Source organism: Mauremys mutica, chromosome 2, assembly GCF_020497125.1.
Source record: "Mauremys mutica isolate MM-2020 ecotype Southern chromosome 2, ASM2049712v1, whole genome shotgun sequence".
NCBI classification, from domain to species: Eukaryota; Metazoa; Chordata; order Testudines; family Geoemydidae; genus Mauremys; species Mauremys mutica.
Genome location: NC_059073.1, coordinates 208093854 through 208113695, shown reverse-complemented (window position 1 = coordinate 208113695; position 19842 = coordinate 208093854). Strand labels below are relative to the sequence as shown.

General features: G+C 44.2%; 1 protein-coding gene across 12 annotated transcripts in view; it reads right to left on the bottom strand.

Annotated features, from left to right (window-relative positions):
• LRRFIP2 (LRR binding FLII interacting protein 2) overlaps positions 1–19842 on the bottom strand; it is a 131083-nt gene that overhangs the window by 42468 nt on the left and 68773 nt on the right. For 5 of the 12 annotated variants that reach the window (XM_045007768.1, XM_045007756.1, XM_045007757.1 and 2 more), the window contains 7 exons: positions 15191–15238; positions 15035–15091; positions 7011–7079; positions 4709–4822; positions 2071–2115; positions 1128–1241; positions 547–618 (listed from right to left, as the gene is read on the bottom strand). In XM_045007768.1, the coding sequence (XP_044863703.1) occupies positions 547–618; positions 1128–1241; positions 2071–2115; positions 4709–4822; positions 7011–7079; positions 15035–15091; positions 15191–15238 (519 nt within the window). The remainder of the gene's footprint in view (positions 1–546; positions 619–1127; positions 1242–2070; positions 2116–4708; positions 4823–7010; positions 7080–15034; positions 15092–15190; positions 15239–19842) is intronic. The other 7 variants (XM_045007763.1, XM_045007764.1, XM_045007765.1 and 4 more) reach the window with 4 other exon arrangements.

Sequence of the window (19842 nt, the reverse complement as noted above, 5' to 3'; positions counted from 1 at the left end):
AGTATACTAAAAAAATCCACCTCTCTCACTTGATACTAGTCTATCAATAGGCCATAAAAAACTCATCTACTCCTGAATCCAATACACGACAGTGTATTTTTTAAAAATATTTTTGGATTTGTAACTAACATTTTCTGAAATTTATAAGTTTAATTCTTGAGAATTTCCTTGGTTAAATTATTTTGTTTGTCAGAACTACATCCCACTTCCGTCTTTTTTCACACATTGTATGAATTTTTAATGTGCATTTATTTTCCATTAAAATATTAGTTTTCATCTTATTGGCACTTGATATGAAAACTGTAATGCTATTTTAATGTGAGACTAATAAATAACTTTGAATCTACAGGGAAATAGTATATTTTGGTAATTTACACATACAAAAATCTGATCCATCCTATGCATTGCAGGTTAAGCACATGCTTCAGAGAAATATTTTAAAAAATCTAGTTAGTAAAGCTATGTGCAGTTAGTGGAACTGATAAAATCTCCATTACCAACATATGTCCATATAAAATGCATGCTTGGGATGGTGAGCCCTTATACCTTTAGTTCTTTAAGTCCCTGTATGTATCTCCCTTCTACATCTTGTATCTGGTCCTTAAGATCATAGATATCCTGCAGGACATAGGAATGAACCATTGCATAAAAGACGGAAAATAGTTTACAGTTGAAAATTTTGCGAAGAAAACAGGACTTTAGCTTTGCATATTTTTCAGTCAAATGCCAAAGAGTGCAAAATAAAATATACAAAACATGTTTAACACACAGAAATTGAAAACCCTCCTCAAATCTGTGAAAAATTCTGACTATTTTGTTATGCAACCATTGTTTGAAAACTACTAGTATTAAAAATTACTCAGTCCCATTTCTTAAATCTATCCAACAATTTCTAATATTATTAAAATAAAATTTGTTTCAGTACTCAGCTTCCAGTGCCACAAACATTTACATATGTAAGTAGTAACATTGCTATAACATGCATCTATATTTTCTCACCGTCATTAAAATGATACGTCACATTTTATTTTTCTATGTCAAATAACAGAAATCCCATCTCCCTCTCTAGTGCCCCATCATATTAAACATAAACCCTCCTGCTTTTTCAAATCAGTAACACAGTTTACCCGTAATTCACTTAATGAAACATCAGGATCCACCAAACTGCTTGTATCCCCACTTCCTCGTCTGGATGAATTCCCACTCAGAGGAGTTGTACTTGCTGAATTGCGAGATGCCGGCTTAAAAAAAAGAATAAACTATATCAGGATTCATATTGTGATATTTTCTGAGGTGGTAGCCTCCCACTTTGTGATATATCTCACATTTCTCATAATAAATTACTTGACAATTAAAACACTGAAAACATACATTTAAAGAAATCCTGTTTTATACCTGACTTAAAATTCAGGTTCTATTATATCATACTTTTGACCAAGGTTAATTTCCAGAATCTAGTTTATATCTTGGTCTGCTGGCTCCATATGCTTGCTATGATATATGATCTGTTTTCTTGATGTTTACAAAACACTTTGGTTGAGGTGATGTAACAGTGAAGAGAAAAACTAGAATAAGTAGCTTATCAATCATCATATTTTTACTTATATCCTACAGAAATTTGAAGTTCTGTATTTAGGTACATCTTGCTAGTGGGCTTGTAGTGCTGGAACGATCTCAAAGTTTCCACACCTTTAATAGTCATTTTAATCCCTCCCACACAAGGACTTGGAGCAATGTCTGCAACAGCAGTTAAAAAAAAAATCTGAGTTTTTCTAGTCCTGTCCCCTTCAAATTCAATCTCTTTGCTCAACATTTCCTGACATATGGGGATGAACTGTATAAATAAAATAGCTCCTTTAAGAGACATTCTCTTCCAATGGGAAATAAAGGGACAGGAACAGGAATGTTAGCTAGGCTTTACACAGAGCTTTACAAGTGTCGTCTTGCAATTAACTGTCAAAGTATTAGAATACAAACACTACTAAAACATATGGCATATAAACTTTTGGAGATGTTTCAAAATGGACTATAATTAAAGAAAATTGACTTTCAATCTTTTAACAAACATACCCTTGTGTAAATTTCAGAATACGGTTTGTCACTCTTCTCTTCCAGCTGGTAAAAGGAAAAAAAAGTGATTATAATTATTCATTTTGTGACTGAACAGCTGTAACACCTGTGTGTTCACCAAGCATAATGAGATGTAAACCATTTGTTGTAATCCTGTGGATTATGTACAACGCTCCAAAACTTAATTGTTAGGCCTAAAATAAAAAAGTTCTTATTTTAATTGTAGCATTTACAAATAAATTAATGGTTATAATTAAAAATAAAACTTCAGAAATTTTAGATAACCTTTCAGGTAAAAGCCTTTGTTAATATTAAAGAACTGAGAACAGAAATTATTTTCAGTATTATAAATCTCAGCATAGCAGTGATTGCGATGGTAAGCAAAATAGCAAACACTAACCTTTTTGGAAGTCTGGTTTAGATCACAAGTGAAATCAGTTTGAGTGTCTTAATCTAGTCACCAGAAAACACACATTCATGTCACAATACACCGCACTATTTGTTAGAACTGGCAGTCACATCAAGACAAATAACTGAGGTTGAAGAAGGCACGATAGAAGAGGGCTAATTATTTACAATATCTTACTATTTATTTCATTCAATATTTTAATTAATCAAGCTTGACCAGAAACACACACATCTGTTATAGGAATCTAGATGTACTAAACTTTTGTGTGGATGTGTTAATTTTATTACTCAGACTTATTTCAACATTTTCTTCAGTCAAAAATCCAAATGAAATGTAAGCCTAAGACATTACAAATCTATAGATTTTTAATAAGTATAAGTAGCTCTTCCAGAACAACTTATCCAATAATTGTCTTCAACACAAATATCTAATTCTTTTTGCCCTAAACTAATGGAGAAGAGTTAAGAGGATTTGGCATCACAGCAGAAGCAAAGTTCATACAATTCTGAAGACATCAGTTCTCCATGTCTCATGTTCTTTCCTGGTTTCATCTTTAGAGCTGCCAGTGCAACATATGTTACTACCTGAAGCAGACAGCCATGATTAAGACAGTCTACTGATTATCTGATAAGAGCTGTGTCTCAAAGAGTTGTAACTTACAACTCCCTTTGAACCCAATCTTCCCTATAGAATATCAATTAGAAAATTTTAATTATGTAATTTTTATTGCTACCATAAAAACAAGAATTAAGAATCCACTCACACAACAGCAATTCTAGTAAACAAGAAAATAATGCAATTAACCACTCTCAACACATTATCACATCCCTGTAACAGAGAATGCTAATATCCATAAAAGTAAATTAAAAAAATTACAAGCTTAAATTTCAATTTGAAACAGAACGCACACTGCAACCGACATCTATCCATGCTCTGAACATACAGCTGCATACAGTGATGGTGAATAACATGCATAGTGGTGACAATAATAATACTGCACTACATTTTTTTAATCTGAACAGAAAAAAAATATTTTGCTAACTTGAAGTGTGGTTCTACTCTTACAAGTAATTGTAAATTTGGTATTGGGGGGACTAGCTGTTTATTGTATCTGAATGATTGGGACAGTCTACTAGAAAAAGGAGGGATTTTTGGCACCAAATTCTTTGCTCAGTTAAACAGGAGTAACTGATGGTAGAATGGGAGTACTTGTGGCACCTTAGAGACTAACACATTTATTTGAGCATAAGCTTTCGTGGACTACAGCCCACTTCATCGGATGCTGTAGCCCACGAAAGCTTATGCTCAAATAAATTTGTTAGTCTCTAAGGTGCCACAAGTACTCCTGTTCTTTTTGCGGATACAGACTAACATGGCTGCTACTCTGAAACCTGATGGTAGAATGTGGCTCTGCAATTGGAATTAAGATAATTCTGTCAATACATGAAAATGAGTAGAATCCAGCTTACACTCTCATAACTGTATGGCCATGGGATGGCTACCAGCACCCCAAACTTTTTTTGTTTTTTTGGTGTCACTAAAGCAAGCAGATACTCTTTGAAAACACTCTGCAAATAAGATTTGTGGAACAAAAGGGTGCCAGTTTTGCCCAGTAACTTGTTATTTCAGACTAAAACCACAGTTTACTCTCAAAGGTTTTTAGGCTTATTATATGAAGGACACTCGGACATTGTACATTCCTTACGTATTTATAGCATGCAGTGTTGCTGTAGCCATATTGGTCCCAGGATATTAGAGACACAAGGTGGGTGAGGTAATGCCTTTTACTGGACCAACTTCTGTTGGTGAGAGAGAGGAGCTTTCAAGCTTACACAAAGCTCTTTTTCAGGTATGCATAGCACTCATACAAATGGATGCATCAACTGTTAATGATTCCAGTACATGATTATATATTATATACAATTAGATCGTTATAAATTCATGTATATCTCAGGCAAAGTACAAAATAATTTTTGAACTGTATTAAAAAATAGCATTCCAAGAGATAAAAGGTTTGTTTTTTATTCAGTGAACATTCTGTTATTTTCTAATAAGAAAACTGGCAGTTAGTTTAAAAAACAGCTACAAAACTCATTCACTATTGACTAAATTCTGCTGTTCTGCGGTTTTTTCTTTTTTCGGGCAGTTATTTTTTTTTCAGTAAAGTAAGAAAACATCATTAGTAGTTCATTGTATTCATTACAATATCATAATATGCATTACACTCACACTATTTAAATCTGGGATACTGGCATCATCCACATCAGAAACAATGCTCCCCCTGCGATTGGAACGACTAAAATAATCAGCTGCAGTTTCACTTTGATCAGAAAAATCAGTTGACTTCAAAGCCAGATTAAAAAAGGAAAAAGGAAAGATAAATCAAGGGTAGAATGGAAAACATTTTCACTGAATGAAGATAACAAAAGCCCTTTCCACTATAAGGTACAATTATATTTCAATATAAATCAAATTAAAAATATCAACTACTGCAATTTGCTCTTGGCATTTCTCAAGTTTAATAATGATACAACAATGACTGAATTCTTCTTCTTACTGTTTTTGGTAATTTAAATGTTCCTATTGAAAGACTTACACATGTATATTAGTTTTAAGTGCACAATACCAATACATTTGTTTTTGTCAAAAAAGAAAGTGTCTCAGATCTACCACTACTTTCCCTGTGACTATTCAACAGTTTGATTGCATTCTTAAATTATGATTTACAGCATTTCTAAGGCTACTGATATCTTCCTCTGAAACAATTAAAATTCATAAATGTTACCTTCCCATTTCAATTTAAAATGAGTTTTGGCACCAACGTTGTGCCAGATACAATGGATAATGAATGACAATTGCAGTTTAACACTATATGAGATCCTTTCGCCAATCACAGTAAAAAAAAAAGCTTTATAACAGTAAAGAGTAAGTTTTCTAATCACAAGTACAGCTCGGAAAACTGATCATTAAGTACAAAATTAAGTACAAAGTATCTGCAAAAATAAACAGAGCCTGGTAACAGAACAAAGTGTGGATTAGAACAAGTTATAATTATCCACATTACAATCTGGTGGACAGAGCCCTGCGCGGATACAAAATTTATATCCGCATCCATATCTGTAAAGCTGCAGGGCTCTATTAGGAACTGCAGTGGCAAAAGCAGCAGCATGTAGGGCCGCCACTCCCAGAAGCCAGCACCCTGCGCCAGCAGCTGCTCCAGAATGGCTGTACCACCCCCAGCCCCGCTCACTGAGGTGGGCACCAGGCTCACCGGCAGCTGTCCCTGTGGGCGGGGTCGGGGGTAGTACAGTAATGCCAGAGTTGCTGCCGGCACAGGGTGCTGGCTCTGGGTAGCAGCGGCCCAAATGTAATATGTTCAATGGAAAGTATCCCCTTATCAAGCATTTCCTGATGTGAATCATTTTGTCTCAGAGCTGGAGATGTGGTCAGAGCTATGAACGTTACATGTGTATAAAGAGTGCTGATATGACTGAAGGTATCTAAATTACAGGGGGTTGGGGTTCGGGAGGGGATGTGAGGTGCAGACTCTGGACGGGAGGTGCTACAAACAGACGGCTCCCGACTGGTGGCGCAGCAGGGCTCAGGCAGGCTGCCTGCATGCCGTGGCCTCATGCTGCTCTCTAAAGCGGCTGCTACTGGCACGGTTTCCATCCAATGGGAGCTAGGAGGACAGTGCTGGGGGAGGGGGCAGCACACAGGCGTGCCAGCAACAGCTGGCCACCTCCAGGAGCGGTGTGGGGCCAGGGCAGGCAGGCAGGCAGCCTTCCTGAGCGTCCCACTGCGCCACAGGACTTTTAGTGGCCCAGACTCAGAGATCTCAGAGGAGCAGACGAGGCTGGACAGAAATGTTAGACAGGCCAGATCCGGCCCCCGGGCCGTATTTCGCTCACCCCGTTCTAGAGCTTCTCAACAAAAAACGTTTTTGTTTTAAATCTGTTAAAACCATGTATTTTCCCCTAATCTCATTCTCCAAACATCGGAACCAGTTTGGCTGAAATTTTCAAAAAATATTCAGCCAGATGCAGATATCTGGCATGGAAAATTTCAGCCAGAAAAGTTAAAATTTGGCAAAGTTATAAGCAACTGAAAACAGGGTCTTATAATGGGAAGTAATGTTTGGCAACCTCAAGTATAGGTGGCTCTACTAGTTCTGCCTATAATTATATTTCTTTAAAATTTGAATTAGCTGAAAAAGTAATTCAAAAACATTCACCCAGTACAAGTAAGGTCTACTGTCTTATTTGAGCTGCATTATAAGACATATATAGAGATGTCATACAACTCTGCCCAAGTAATATAATGGATTCCAAGAAAACACAACTCAGTGTACACACAACAAATGGGTGCACACAAGTTGTAGGTGAATAGGGGTGTCTACTTTCCTTCTCTCATAAGCAGCCCTTCATATCTGTGGAACAGTATGTGCTATAATAAATTAAGTAATTAGGGATCTTAAAAAAAGTTAAGATACCACCAATAGCATCAGACAATTGCATGCAACCAGGCTCACCATGCTATCACTCCGCCCTCGGATGGCATGATTAGAGGATGTGGTACTTCCTGTTTCATTGTCTGTAAACTACAAAGATTAAAATGCATGTATTTACAGCTGATTGACTGCAGTCCAAACAATTTCTATCCTGAAATAAGTAATTCACAGAATATCAGGGAATGAGGCACATGCAGTACATAAAACACAAATTTAAAGAAAAAACAGTTACCTTCTCATAACTGTTGTTCTTCGAGATGTGTTGTTCATGTCCATTTTAATCGGGTGTGTGCGTGCACACATGGCAGCTGGAAGATTTTTCCCATAGCAGTATCCATTGGGTTGGTCCGGGCGCCCCCTGGAGTGGCGCCATCATGGTGCTCAACATAGGGGCCTACTCACCCGCCACCCCCTCAATTTCTTCTTGCTGGGTACTCTGACAGACGGGTAGGAGGCAGGGTATTGTAATGGACATGAACAACACATCTCAAAGAACAACAGTTATGAGAAGGTGAGTAACTGTTTTTTCTTCTTCAAGTGCTTGTTCATGTCAATTCCAATCAGGTGACTCCCAAGGCTAAATTCAGGAGGTGGGGTTGGAGTTGTCCACTGACTGGAGCACTGCTCTACCAAAGGCCGCATCATCTCTGGCCTGCTGGGTAAATCACATAATGCACAGTGAAATATGTATGGAGGACTTCTGCTTATTTCCTAGGTCAGAACTTGTGCCAGGAACACTGCTGAAGAAGCCTGCGCCTTAGTGGAGTGCACTGTGAACGGAGGGGCAGGCACCTCTGCCAGGTTATACCTTTCATGGCTGCAGGATGTGATCCACAAGGAAATTCATTGGGAGGAGACTGGAAGACCCTTCATCCTGTCTGCCACTGCCACAAACAGTTGAATGGACTTCCTAAACGGTTTAATTCTTTCAATGTAAAAGGCTAGTGCACTGTGGACATCCAATGAGTGAAGCCTCTGCTCCCTGCTGTTTGAGTACGGCTTAGGATAGAACTCTAGGAGGAAGATGTCCTGGTTGATGTGACATTGAGAGACAACCTTCAGGAGGAAAGCAGATGTGGCCTGAGCTGAACCTTGTCCTTATAGAACACGGTGTAAAGGGGCTAAGATGTTAGGGCCTCGAGCTCAGACACTTTCCTGACTGAGGTTATTGCTACCAGAAATGCCACCATGTATGACAGATAGAGCAGGGAACAAGTCGCCAGCGGTTCAAAGGGTGGACCCATCTATTTGGAAAGGATCAGACTGAGGTCCCAGGTCGGGGATGCTTATTGAATGTGCAGATATAACCTGTTGAGACCTTTCAGAAAATGGCTGATCATAGGGTTAGCAAAGACCGACCGGCCCTCTGCGCCTGGATGGAAGGCAGAGATGGCGGCCAAGTGAACCCTTATTGATCATATGGACAGTTCCTGCTGCTTGAGATGGAGAAGGTAGTCCAGTATGAATGGTATAGAGGCGAGCGTCGGGGACAAATGATGGTGTGCTGACCAGATTGAGAATCTCTTCCACTTGGCAAAGTAGGTAGCCCTGGTGGAGGATTTCCTACTGCCAAGGAGGACTTGTCCAGCCGGGTCCAAGCAGGAGAGCTCCAGGGGATTCAGCCATGGAGCTTCCACACTATGAGGTGCAACGACTCGAGATTCGGGTCCTGGAGACAGCAGTGATCCTGAGTTATTAAGTCCGGGAGGAACGGCAAGGTGCCTGGGGCGTCCACGGTCATTTCCACGAGAAATGTGTACCAGTGTTGGCAGGACCAGGCTGGAGCTATCAATATCACTGAAGCCTATTCCTTTTGTATCTTGAGAAGCACCTTGTGAATGAGAGGGATGGGTGGAAAGGCACAGAGGAGACGGCCTCCCCATGGGAGGAGGAACACATCCACAATGGAGCCCGGGCTGAGATTCAGGAAGGAGCAAAACTGCTGGCATTTCCTGTTGCATCATGCGGTGAACAGGTACATCTAGGGAAAGCCCCAAGATTGGAAGATGGAGTTTGCGACATCCGGGCATAGGAACCACTTGTAGCCACAAAATGACCTGCCAAGACCGTCCGACAACCTATTCTGTACTCCCAGGAGGTATGATGCTTGCAGGTGTATCGAATGAACTACGCAAGAAGTCCCACAGCATGAGGGCTTCCTGGCACAGGAGAGAGGAGCATGCACCCTGTTTGTTGATACAGAACAGCCAGGTGTTGTCTGTCATAACTGATACACAGCTCCCTGTCAAGTGGTCTTGGAAAGTCTGGCATGCTCTCAGCTCTAATATTGATATGGAGCGTGAGTACCACCTAAAACCAGAGGCCTTGTGTCCTGAGGTCTCCCAAATGTGCTCCCCACTCCAAAGCTGATGCGTCCGTCACCAGTGAGTGGGATGGCTGAGGACTGGTGAAGGGGACCCCTGCACACACTACCTGTGGGTCCAGCCACCACTGGAGGGAGTTGAGGACTGGGCGAGGCAGAGACATGACCCTGTCCAAACTCGTATGGCAGACCTGAAGCCATGAAACCCTTCCCATGGCAACCCCAGTAGCCATCACCCAAGTGGCTACATCAGCCCTGCTCAGAGCGACCTGCAGTGAAACTCGAGAAATGAACTTGCCCTCCTCAACCAGGGCCGAGAATTTGGCACGGGAGTCCTGCAGCAGCAGTTCTGCGAACTCTGCCATTGCCCCGTATGTATTGTAGTAGTAGCTGCTGACAATGGCCTGCTGATTAGAAATGCGGAGCTGCAAGCCACCAGTGGAGTAGACCTTTCTCTCAAAAAGGCTGAGTCATTTCGCCTCCCTATTCTTTGGGGGGGGGGGGAAGGGGCTTGGTAGCCCTGGCGCTCGCGTTGGTTAGCAGCGTCCATGACCAGGGAATCTGGTGAAGGCTGAGTATACAAGTGATCGTAGCAGCTGGATGGCACAAAATGTCTTTCATTGCACTTAGCTGTAGGGGGCAACGAAGCTGGGGTCTGCCGAAAGGTTTTTGTGGTGTCAGCAATGGTCTTTTATGAGAGGTAGGGCAATACTTGCCAGTCTGGAGGAGGCGTGGATACCCACCATTGGATCTGAATCCTCCACTACCTCCTCTGCCTGAATGCCCAGGCCCTGGGCATCCCTCTTCAGCAATTGCTGTAGGACCCTGTTGTCCTGCAGGGCCGGGGCTACCGAAGTGCCCGCCAGCGCTTCACCCAAAGAGGGAAAGGAAGAGACCCACTCAAGGAATAGCTGCTCTCTTCCCTCCACACCCACAGGGTCCCGTGGCACTTGGAGATCCTTGGCTGGAGCCGACACAAACAGTGCAGTGCCCCTCAATGCCAGAGCTGTATGCGTTGGTGCCGAGGCTGCCGGTGCCAAAGTTGTCGAAGCTGTAACCAATGGTGTCGGGGCTGTCGGTGCCGAGGTCATTGAAGCCGATACCACTGAGGCTGGCGTAGGGGTTGGGATGGTAACGGCAAGGAGCGACGGAGCTACCCCCAATCCTGTCGATGCTGATGGTGCCGGGGGGAGTACAAAAGTGGCCAAGACACCGATGCTGCCCTGGAATGTGACCCTTGGCTCCAGCCTTGGCCTTGGTGAAAGGCCCAGTAAGTCCAAAACAGCCACTGTGCCAGGGGCCACCACAGCATAGGTCATGGTGCTGGGTAAGGGTGTCAGTCTCGTGATGACCTGGACAGTCTACTTCTGATCCTACGAAATCGATAGGAGTCCGACTCTGACTCCAAGGTCTCTGAAAAGGAGGACCATGGAGGAGTGGTATTTCGAGGCACGGAGGGTCCACGCCGAGGGCTCAGGAACCGACAAAGGCTGCTGACCCTGTTCTGGTGCTGGGGAGCGGTGCACCGGGGATGGAGACTGCCGGGACATCATTGCAGGCTTTCCCCTTGACAGTGCTGAGGGAGTGACTGGTGCCGGTGACCTATCCCGTCTCAGCGGGGAGAACAGTGCCATAAGCTGGAGCAGGTCCCAGGCTGCCTCAAACACCCCCAGGGTCGACGGGAGATGTAGTTGTTGACTCAGCCTCGGCGAGCAAGAAGGGTTCAGATTTGACTGCCCTTCCATGGGGGCAGGAGTTGATGCAACCATCTCTGGCAGTGGGGACGAAGTAGTGTGGCCCGACTTGGGTCTCACAACAACCAGCTCCATGGGTCTAGCTGCGGTGGGGGGGAACAACCCCTATCTGGCTCCCTCTTCTTCTGCGGCACTGGCGATTGAGACTGCTGCCTGCCTGCAGCATGTGAGCCACGAGTGGACCATGACGGTGCTGAGAGTCCTTGTCCTTACTTGGCACCAATCCCTATGCTGACAGTGCCGGGGCTCTGCGTACTGAGGAGAAGGTACTCGGTGCCGGGTCCACCGACCCAGGGTCGGACTGGGGCCGGAGTGCCGCTTCAGGTGCTGATCTCTATCTTTCAGTGTCCTGGGGCAAACCCCCTGCGGATCCTACAGCGATCCTTTTGATGGCTCTCCCCCAGACACTTCAAACACAAAGTGTGAGGATCGCTTCTAGGCATACACTTGCTGCAGACCTCACAGGCTTTGAAGCCAGGAGACCACAGCATGCCCTAGTGCTGGGACAAAACTGGAGGGAAACCTCTCCAAAGGAAACTTAAGAAGTAAGGGTATGTCTTCACTACCAGCCGGATTGGCGGGCAACGATCGATCCCCGATCACTCTCCCGTCGACTCCTGTACTCCAGCTCGGTGAGAGGCGCAGGCAGAGTCAACGGGGGAGCGGCAGCAGTCAACTCACCGTAGTGAAGACACCACGGTAAGTCCATCTAAGTATGTCAACTTCAGCTACGTTATTCACGTAGCTGAAGTTGCGTAACTTAGATTCTTCCCCCAGTGTAGACCAGGCCTAAGTAAAGTACCTACTAACTACTTAACACTAATTACAAAAACTAAAACTATATACTGACTGGCAGATGTGCTTGTCACAACAAGAGCAAGGGGAAGTTCCAGCTAAGTGGCAGTGGCAGTAAGAAGGAACTGAGGGGGTGGTGGGTCTCAGGGCCCTATATTCAGCACCATGATGGTGCCACTCCAGGAGGCGGTGGGACCGACCCGCTGGATACTGTTGGGGGGAAAAATCTTCCGGCTGCCATGCAGGCATGCACATGTGCGCACACGTGACTGGAATTGACATGAACAAGCACTCGAATAGGAAATTAGGTTTGTAACCATTAAATTCTAAAGGACAGCAAAATCTGAAAATAAGAAAATGAAAGTTTCATACTGGCTTGAAAAGTGAAAGACTTGTAGGTAAGCAAATAAAACTGCTAAACATAAAACTGTTTTTGAAAAGGAGTACAATTAAGTCAAAAGGCTGGACTATTAGATATGTACTCTACATTCACCTACCAGATAATTCTCAAAAAACAAAATCAACGGATGCAAAAAAAAAAAATCACTTTTATGGATTTAATAAACATATTGTTCTCCCAACCTCAAACATAACGGGGGTACAGTACATGAAGCTGAAAATGAGAGCTAAAATGAGTGTTCTAATCTTAATGGTGACCTGCAAAGAAAAAAAAATTCAGCTTACTGCCTTTTTTTTTGCTTCTCTGTGATGTACAAACGGGGTCCGAATGTTTTTTTATTTTACTTATTTTAAAATAGAAATGTAGGTGTTGTCTACCCTGGAAGTGTCAATGATGACTGATAAGAACATCACAAACACATGCTGAAAACAGCAGCAGGTCCTCCAACAAAAATAACAGTGTCGGTCCTGGGACCGGTTTTGTTCAGTATCTTCATTAATGATCTGGAGGATGGCGTGGACTGCACCCTCAGCAAGTTTGCAGATGACACTAAACTGGGAGGCGTGGTAGATACACTAGAGGGTAGGGATAGGATACAGAGGGACCTAGACAAATTGGAAGATTGGGCCAAAAGAAAACTGATGAGGTTCAACAAGGACAAGTGCAGAGTCCTGCACTTAGGACGGAAGAATCCCATGCACTGTTACAGACTAGGGACCAAATGGCTAGTCAACAATTCTGCAGAAAAGGGCCTAGGAGTTAGAGTGGATGAGAAGCTGGATATCATTCAACAGCGTGCCCTTGTTGCTAAGAAGGCTAACAACATTTTGGGCTGTATAAGTAGGGGCTTTACCAGCGGATCGAGGGATGTGATCACTCCCCTCTATTCAGCACTGGTGAGACCTCATCTGGAGTACTGTGTCCAGTTTTGGGCCCCATACTACAAGAAGGATGTGGAAAAATTGGAAAGAGTCCAGCAGAGGGCAACAAAAATGATGAGGGGGCTGGAGCACATGACTTATGAGGAGAGGCTGAGGGAGCTGGGAATGTTGTCTGCAGAAGAGAAGAATGAGGGAGGATTTGATAGCTGCTTTCAACTACCTGAAAGGGGTTCCAAAGAGGATGGATCTAGATCAGGGGTTGGCAACCTTTCAGGAGTGGTGTGCCGAGTCTTCATTTATTCACTCTAATTTAAGGTGTCGTGTGCCAGTAATACATTTTAACGTTTTTAGAAGGTCTCTTTCCATAAGTCTATAATATATAACTAAACTATTGCTGTATGTAAAGTAAATAAGGTTTATAAAATGTTTAAGAAGCTTCATTTAAAATTAAAACAAAACACAGAGCCCCCCCAGACCGGTGGCCAGGACCCGGGCAGCGTGAGTGCCACTGAAAAATCAGCTTGCGTGCTGCCTTTGGCACGCATGCCATAGGTTGCCTACCCCTGATCTAGACTGTTCTCAGTGGTATCAGATGACAAAACGAGGCATAATGGTCTCAAGTTGCAATGGGGGAGGTTTAGGTTGGATATTAGGAAAAAAACTTTTTCACTAGGAGGGTGGTGAAGCACTGGAATGGGTTACCTAGGGAGGTGGTGGAATCTCCTTCCTTAGCGGTTTTTAAGGTCAGGCTTGACGAAGCCCTGGCTGGGATTATTTAGTTGGGGATTGGTCCTGCCTTGAGCAGGGGGTTAGACTAGATGACCTCCTGAGGTCCCTTCCAACCCTGATATTCTATGATTCTATGATCTGAGTACCTGCCCAAAAAAAACAAACAACACGATTCTCTCCCCCCTACCCCACTTGGTTCTACCAAAGGAAGTAGTACTTTTTCTAGCAGCTATGTTTTAAGCCTGGTTTAATTGGAAGCCTTTTCCCAGTCCTCAATTATGGAAGAAATACTTAGTGTTAAATATTAGATGCAATTTTTGTAAAGGCCAAGGTATTTGTTTATATTAGCAACTGTGATCTACAAAAGGCAACAGATAATACACACTGTACCTTCCTGGATCAAGCCCAATTTCATTCCAATCTGTACTAAACTATGTCAGATTATGTTCGAGCACATCAAGCTGTGACATACCAAATACACCACAGAAAGCTGTTATGGGTTGATAGGGAAACATTTATGATCTCACTGGCAATGAACTCATCCATTTTTCCTCTGAGAAGATAGCTACCAGTTTACCTGCAACTGTCAGGTGCCACCAACCTATTTCCTTTCTGATGCATAGGACCTCTCTCTCAATTTCTAATATGGGTAAACCGGAGAAATGGGATACCTACTTCTCACAAGATGCAGGCACCAAGCCACGCCACAGTTTTCTTCCTTATGAAATGTCGTTTTCAATAGAAATGTAATGACTCTGTCACTCCCCTGCTCCAGCTATTATATTAACGTTTATATTTGGCAACACTGTCTTCATGCTTCTAGCTGAACTTTTTAAAGTAACACCTGGTAACAGTGATGGAGTTCTATACATGTACTCTTTTTCAAGATTTAAAAAAAGTATGTAATTCATTTTCAACTTTAAACCTTTTTTTTAAGGAAGGAAAACCTTGTACAGCCACTTCTACAGTTGAACTGTTTGAGTAAATATTCTCATTTTTGTTAAAATTTTATTACAGCTGATTTAATTTTTCTAAAGCAGAAACAAAAATCTATAGTTCATGTATTTATCACTAGAGTGATCTACAGTACAAATGCTCACGATTATTATTGTGAATTAGTCAAGTAAGAAAAAAACCTCACAAAATCATGCAAGAGGGCTCACCACAGGACTACTTCGAGCTGAGCTTGCTCTTGAAGAATAACTACTGTATTCAGATGGCTACAGACAGAAATTATGAAGTAGTAAGTTTTTATAATTTTCAGTAATCTTTACATTAGTAACACAAATGTTTTCAGAAAAGAAGCTAATTAGACTTACAGCGTGAGAGTTATATGAGCTATATAATCCATCACCACACAATGATGCCTGGGAAACAAATGAAATGGATCGTTTATATCTAGTGTCAAAGTAATTAAAATGTGACAACCTCAAGTCATGCAAGATAATTCTACTACTGTGCAATCCAACTTCACCCTTATGATATTCAGTTTCCATGCATTTTCCACCAAAGGCTGTACTTTTTGAAAGAGGGTAGGGCCAAACTTGTATTTCCTTTTTGTCATCACTTCCTCCCATCATGCAGGGAACTCTCTCTCTAAAAGGAAATATGACTATTCTGCTAAAGCTATTTTTAAATAGTATTTTAAACCTTAACTTAGGGTGACCAGATGTCAAAACTGAAATATCGGGACCCCGGGGGGCAAAAAAAAAAAAAAAAAAAAAGCCAGCAGAGAAAAAAAACCACTGGAGCACCCACCCCCACCCCTGCACCAGCTGGTGCAATCCCGTGGGCGGCCCCGGAGTGGGGGCAGCAGGCCCCAGCCCCCCCGTCCCGCTCGGATCCCGCAGAGGAACGAACGGGGCTGCCGCTGCCTCCGCTCCGGGGCCACCCACGGGATTGCACCAGCTGGGCAGCCAGCCCAGACGCGACTGGCCAGGGGCTGGGCGCAGTGTGCGCGCTGGGTCCCCGCAGCAGGCCCGGGCTCCGGGGGTTCGCGCCCTGGGCACCAGAGCCACAGCTGCCGAGCGCCACATGCTTGGCCAGCGGCCACTTCCTCCCACCGCGGCAGTGGGAGCTGCAGCAGCGGCTGCTCCCAAGTCCCGCTGCCCAGGTGGGGAGAACAGCCGCCGCCTGGCCCCGTGGGCCGCCTCCTTGCTCCTCCTCCAGGTACCGCCCGAGTCCTGCCTGCGCTCGGGGCCAGACCAGACTCACACTCACCCCGGCCCCGCGCTCCCCTGCATCTCCCAGGCCTCCCTCCAGTGCCTGGGGAAGAGGCGGGGATTTGGGGAGGGATCCAATGGGGGAAGGAGGAGGCGCGGGAGCCTTTGCTTGTTTGTCCAGTGTCCCGACCTAACATCGGTCGGGATGCGGGACAAACAAGCAAATATCGGGACGTCTGGTCACCCTACCTTAACTATGTTTAACAAAAAGATTAAAACTGAAAATTTAAAGTGTAATTTAATATTTATGCTGTTTATCTTTTTGAATTTCACTCAGCTTGAACAAAAACTAGATGAGTGTTTCACTGAAGATGCTACCTATGCCTACAAGAAGGCTTCTCCCATTGGCGTAGATAATCCACCTCCACAAGAGGCGGTAGCTATGTTGACAAAAGAAGCCCTCCTGCAGTACAGTAACTCCTCACTTAAAGTCGTCCCGGTTAACATTATGTTGCTGATCAATTAGAGAACATGCTCCTTTACAGTTGTGCAATGCTCCCTTATAAAGTTGTTTGGCAGCTGCCTGCTTTGTCCACTGCTTGCAGAAAGAGCAGCCCGTTGGAGCTAGCTGGTGGGGGCTTGGGACCAGGGTGGACTGGCAGCCACCCCCCTCACCCCCTCCCTTAAGTTCCTTGTGCAGCAGCCACCCAGCAGGCTATCAATTGCCAGCAGTTCAGCTCCCCTCACTGCCATGTGCTGCTCCTGCCCTCTGCCTTGGAGCTGCTCCCGGGAACCTCCTGCACGCGGGGGGGGGCTAATGTCAGGGTGTCCCCCTCCCCACTGCTCCTGCCCCTCGCTTACCCCATCTCCCTAGAGCAGGAGGACATGACAGGGCTCACGACAGAGGGAGCTTGCTGACAGCAGCTGCTGTCTCAATTTGCTGATCTACTTAAAAAGGCAATGTACTTAGAGTGGGATCAGTGTACTTAAAGGGGAAATGTGCATCTCTCCCTCTCACACACAGGGTGTGTCTCTGTCTGCCATGCTGTCTCCCCTCCCTCCATTTGTGCTGCCTTGTAGAGTGTGAGGCTACATTAACAACGTGTTAACCCTTGAAGGCTCAGCAAAGTACTAGTTCATCATTTAGCAGTGAAGCATTCCCTGGGAAATATCCCACTCTCTGACTTCACCACGTCAACCAAGCTTCACAATCATCGTTGCTGTATACAGCATTGTTTGTTTAAAACGTGTGTGTGTGTGTGTGTGTGTCTCTCTGTCTGGTCTGGTGAAAAAAAATTCTCTGGAACCTAACCCCGCCCTCCATTTACATTAATTCTTATGGAGAAACTGGATTCACTTAACATCGTTTCACTTAAAGTCGCATTTTTCAGGAACATAACTACAACATTAAGTGAGGAGTTACTGTAATGACAACTTCAAGAGATCAAAAGTCATGAGAGTTTTAAAAAAAGATTTTATTGTGTTTCTTAGGTCTCTCGATTTTTGAACTTCCTCTGCCTATCCCCCGAGTGTGTGCATGTGACAATTAGTGTTGCTCACTACATGTACTAGATAAGTTGATTTTGGCCCCTGCTGCAGGAGCTCTCACCCCCACTTCTGCCCATTTCCTGCCAGCAATTAATCCTGTCCTCTAGTCACTCATCAGTTCTGTCTCCACCCAACCCCGCTCAATTCAGCTCCCCCTCAGTTCAGTTCCCTCACCCCCATCACCACCATCCCATCAGTTCAGCCCCCGATCCCCATCAACCCCCACTGCCATCAGTTCAGCACTTACCCCATCTGCTCAGAACCCACAATCAATACAGATCCCTCCCCCCACCCGCAATATCAGCCTCCAGGCTATAGCTCCAGCCACTACAGCAATTTCTAACTAAAATTAATCCTGACTCATGATCTGTGGATAGAACTCTCAAATGTCAAGATTTTTTTTTCCCTTAGAAATCATGACTCTTCCAATTAATTCACGAGAATTGTGTCTCTGCTCCCATTAACACCGCTGTCTAGACGGGGGGTTAGGTCAATATAACTATGTTGTTCGGGGTACTATGTCACTCAGACGTAGTTATACTGACCTATCCCCCTGTGCAGACCATGCTATGTCAATTGGAGGGCTTCTCCTGTCAACATAGCCACTTCTCATGGAGGTGAAGTACCTGTGGATTTTTCACACCTTTGAACAATGTAGTTATATCAATGTAAATTTATAGGGTAGACCCGGCTTAAGTACCCATGTAGGCAGAAATAGGATGATGAAAGAATTCTTCCCTTGACCTAGCTACTGCCTCTCAGGGAGGTGCTTACCTACAGCGCAAGGAGAATCCTCCTCTCGCTGCAGTGAATATCTACACCAGAGGTGGGAGAACTACGGCCCACGGGACCATCCTGCCCAGCCCTTGAACTCCCGGCCAGGGAGGGCAGCCCCCAGCCTCTCCCCTGCTGTCCCCCTTCCCCTGCAGCCACGCAGGCAGCGCTCTGGGCGTCAGGGCTGAGCGCTCCTGGAGGGCAGAGTGGCAGCGTGTCTGGCTCCAGCCATGCAACGCGGTGGCCAGACATGCTGCTCTGAGTGGCATGGTAAGAGGGCTGGGGGGTTGGATAAGCATGGGAGTCCCGGGGGGTCGGGGCAGTCAGGGGACAGGGAGCGGGGGGGGCTTCCAGGGGGCAGTTAGGGGACAAGGAGCAGGGGGATTGGATGGGTCGGGGGTTCTGAGAGGGGCAGTCAGGAGGTGGGAAGTGGGAGGGGTCAGATGGGGGCAGCGGCCAGGCTGTTTGGGGAGGCACAGCCTTCCCTACCCGGCCCTCCATACAGTTTTGCAACCCCAATGTGGCCCTTGGACCAAAAAGTTTGCCCTCCCCTCATCTACACTGAAGCACTACAGCAGCACAGCTGCAGCTACCCCACTGCAGCAATTTAAGTACAGACATAGCCAAGAGTGGGGGGGATTAAAAACAGACTCTTCAGCACCTTAAAACTTGAAATCTCTTATCTTGAGAAAAGCTCTGAAACTTGATGTGGTAGATCCAGCATACAAAAGAATTTTCAAATATTTCATTTTACTAATTTGCACAACTACAGTACTTGAATTATTAATGTGATTATATTTATTTCTCCATAAATTCAACTTTAGTTTCATGAACAGTCTATACTTATAGAGCACTTACAAAAATATAGATCTTAACATGAATATCAATCTGAGTTTTTTGAATTATTTAATATTTTTCTACTGGTCACAAATATTTTTTTATTTCATAAAAATAAAGTTAAATAAAGTTATGACTGAGGGTACGTCTACACTACACGCTGCATCAGCAGGTAGCGATCGATCTATTGGGGATCGATTTATCGCGTGTAGCATAAATTGCGTGTAGCATAGATAAAATTGATCCACGATCGCTCTACCATCGATTGCTGAATTCCAGCTCGGCGAGAGGCGGAAGCAAAGTCGATGGAGGAGCCGCGGCAATCAACCCCGCGCTGTGAGGACGTGAGGTGAGTCAAACTAAGATAAGTTGACTTCAGCTACGCTATTCTTGCTATTCTACGCTAGGCAGTAAGATGAAAAAAAATCACTAGGGAACTAATGAAATGTGACATCAAAAGAGCAAAAACTGAAAGTTAACCTACTGGGAAAAGAAGAGTATCAGGATTTAAATTTTTTTTTTACCAATACCTTAACTGCAATGACTAATTAACATTTTGGATAAAGAAAGCTTTTGTTAAAAAAGCAACAGCATTGCTCCTTAAATTGAGAGAGTAAAGTTGGCAATTAACATCCCTAACACTCCCTAGC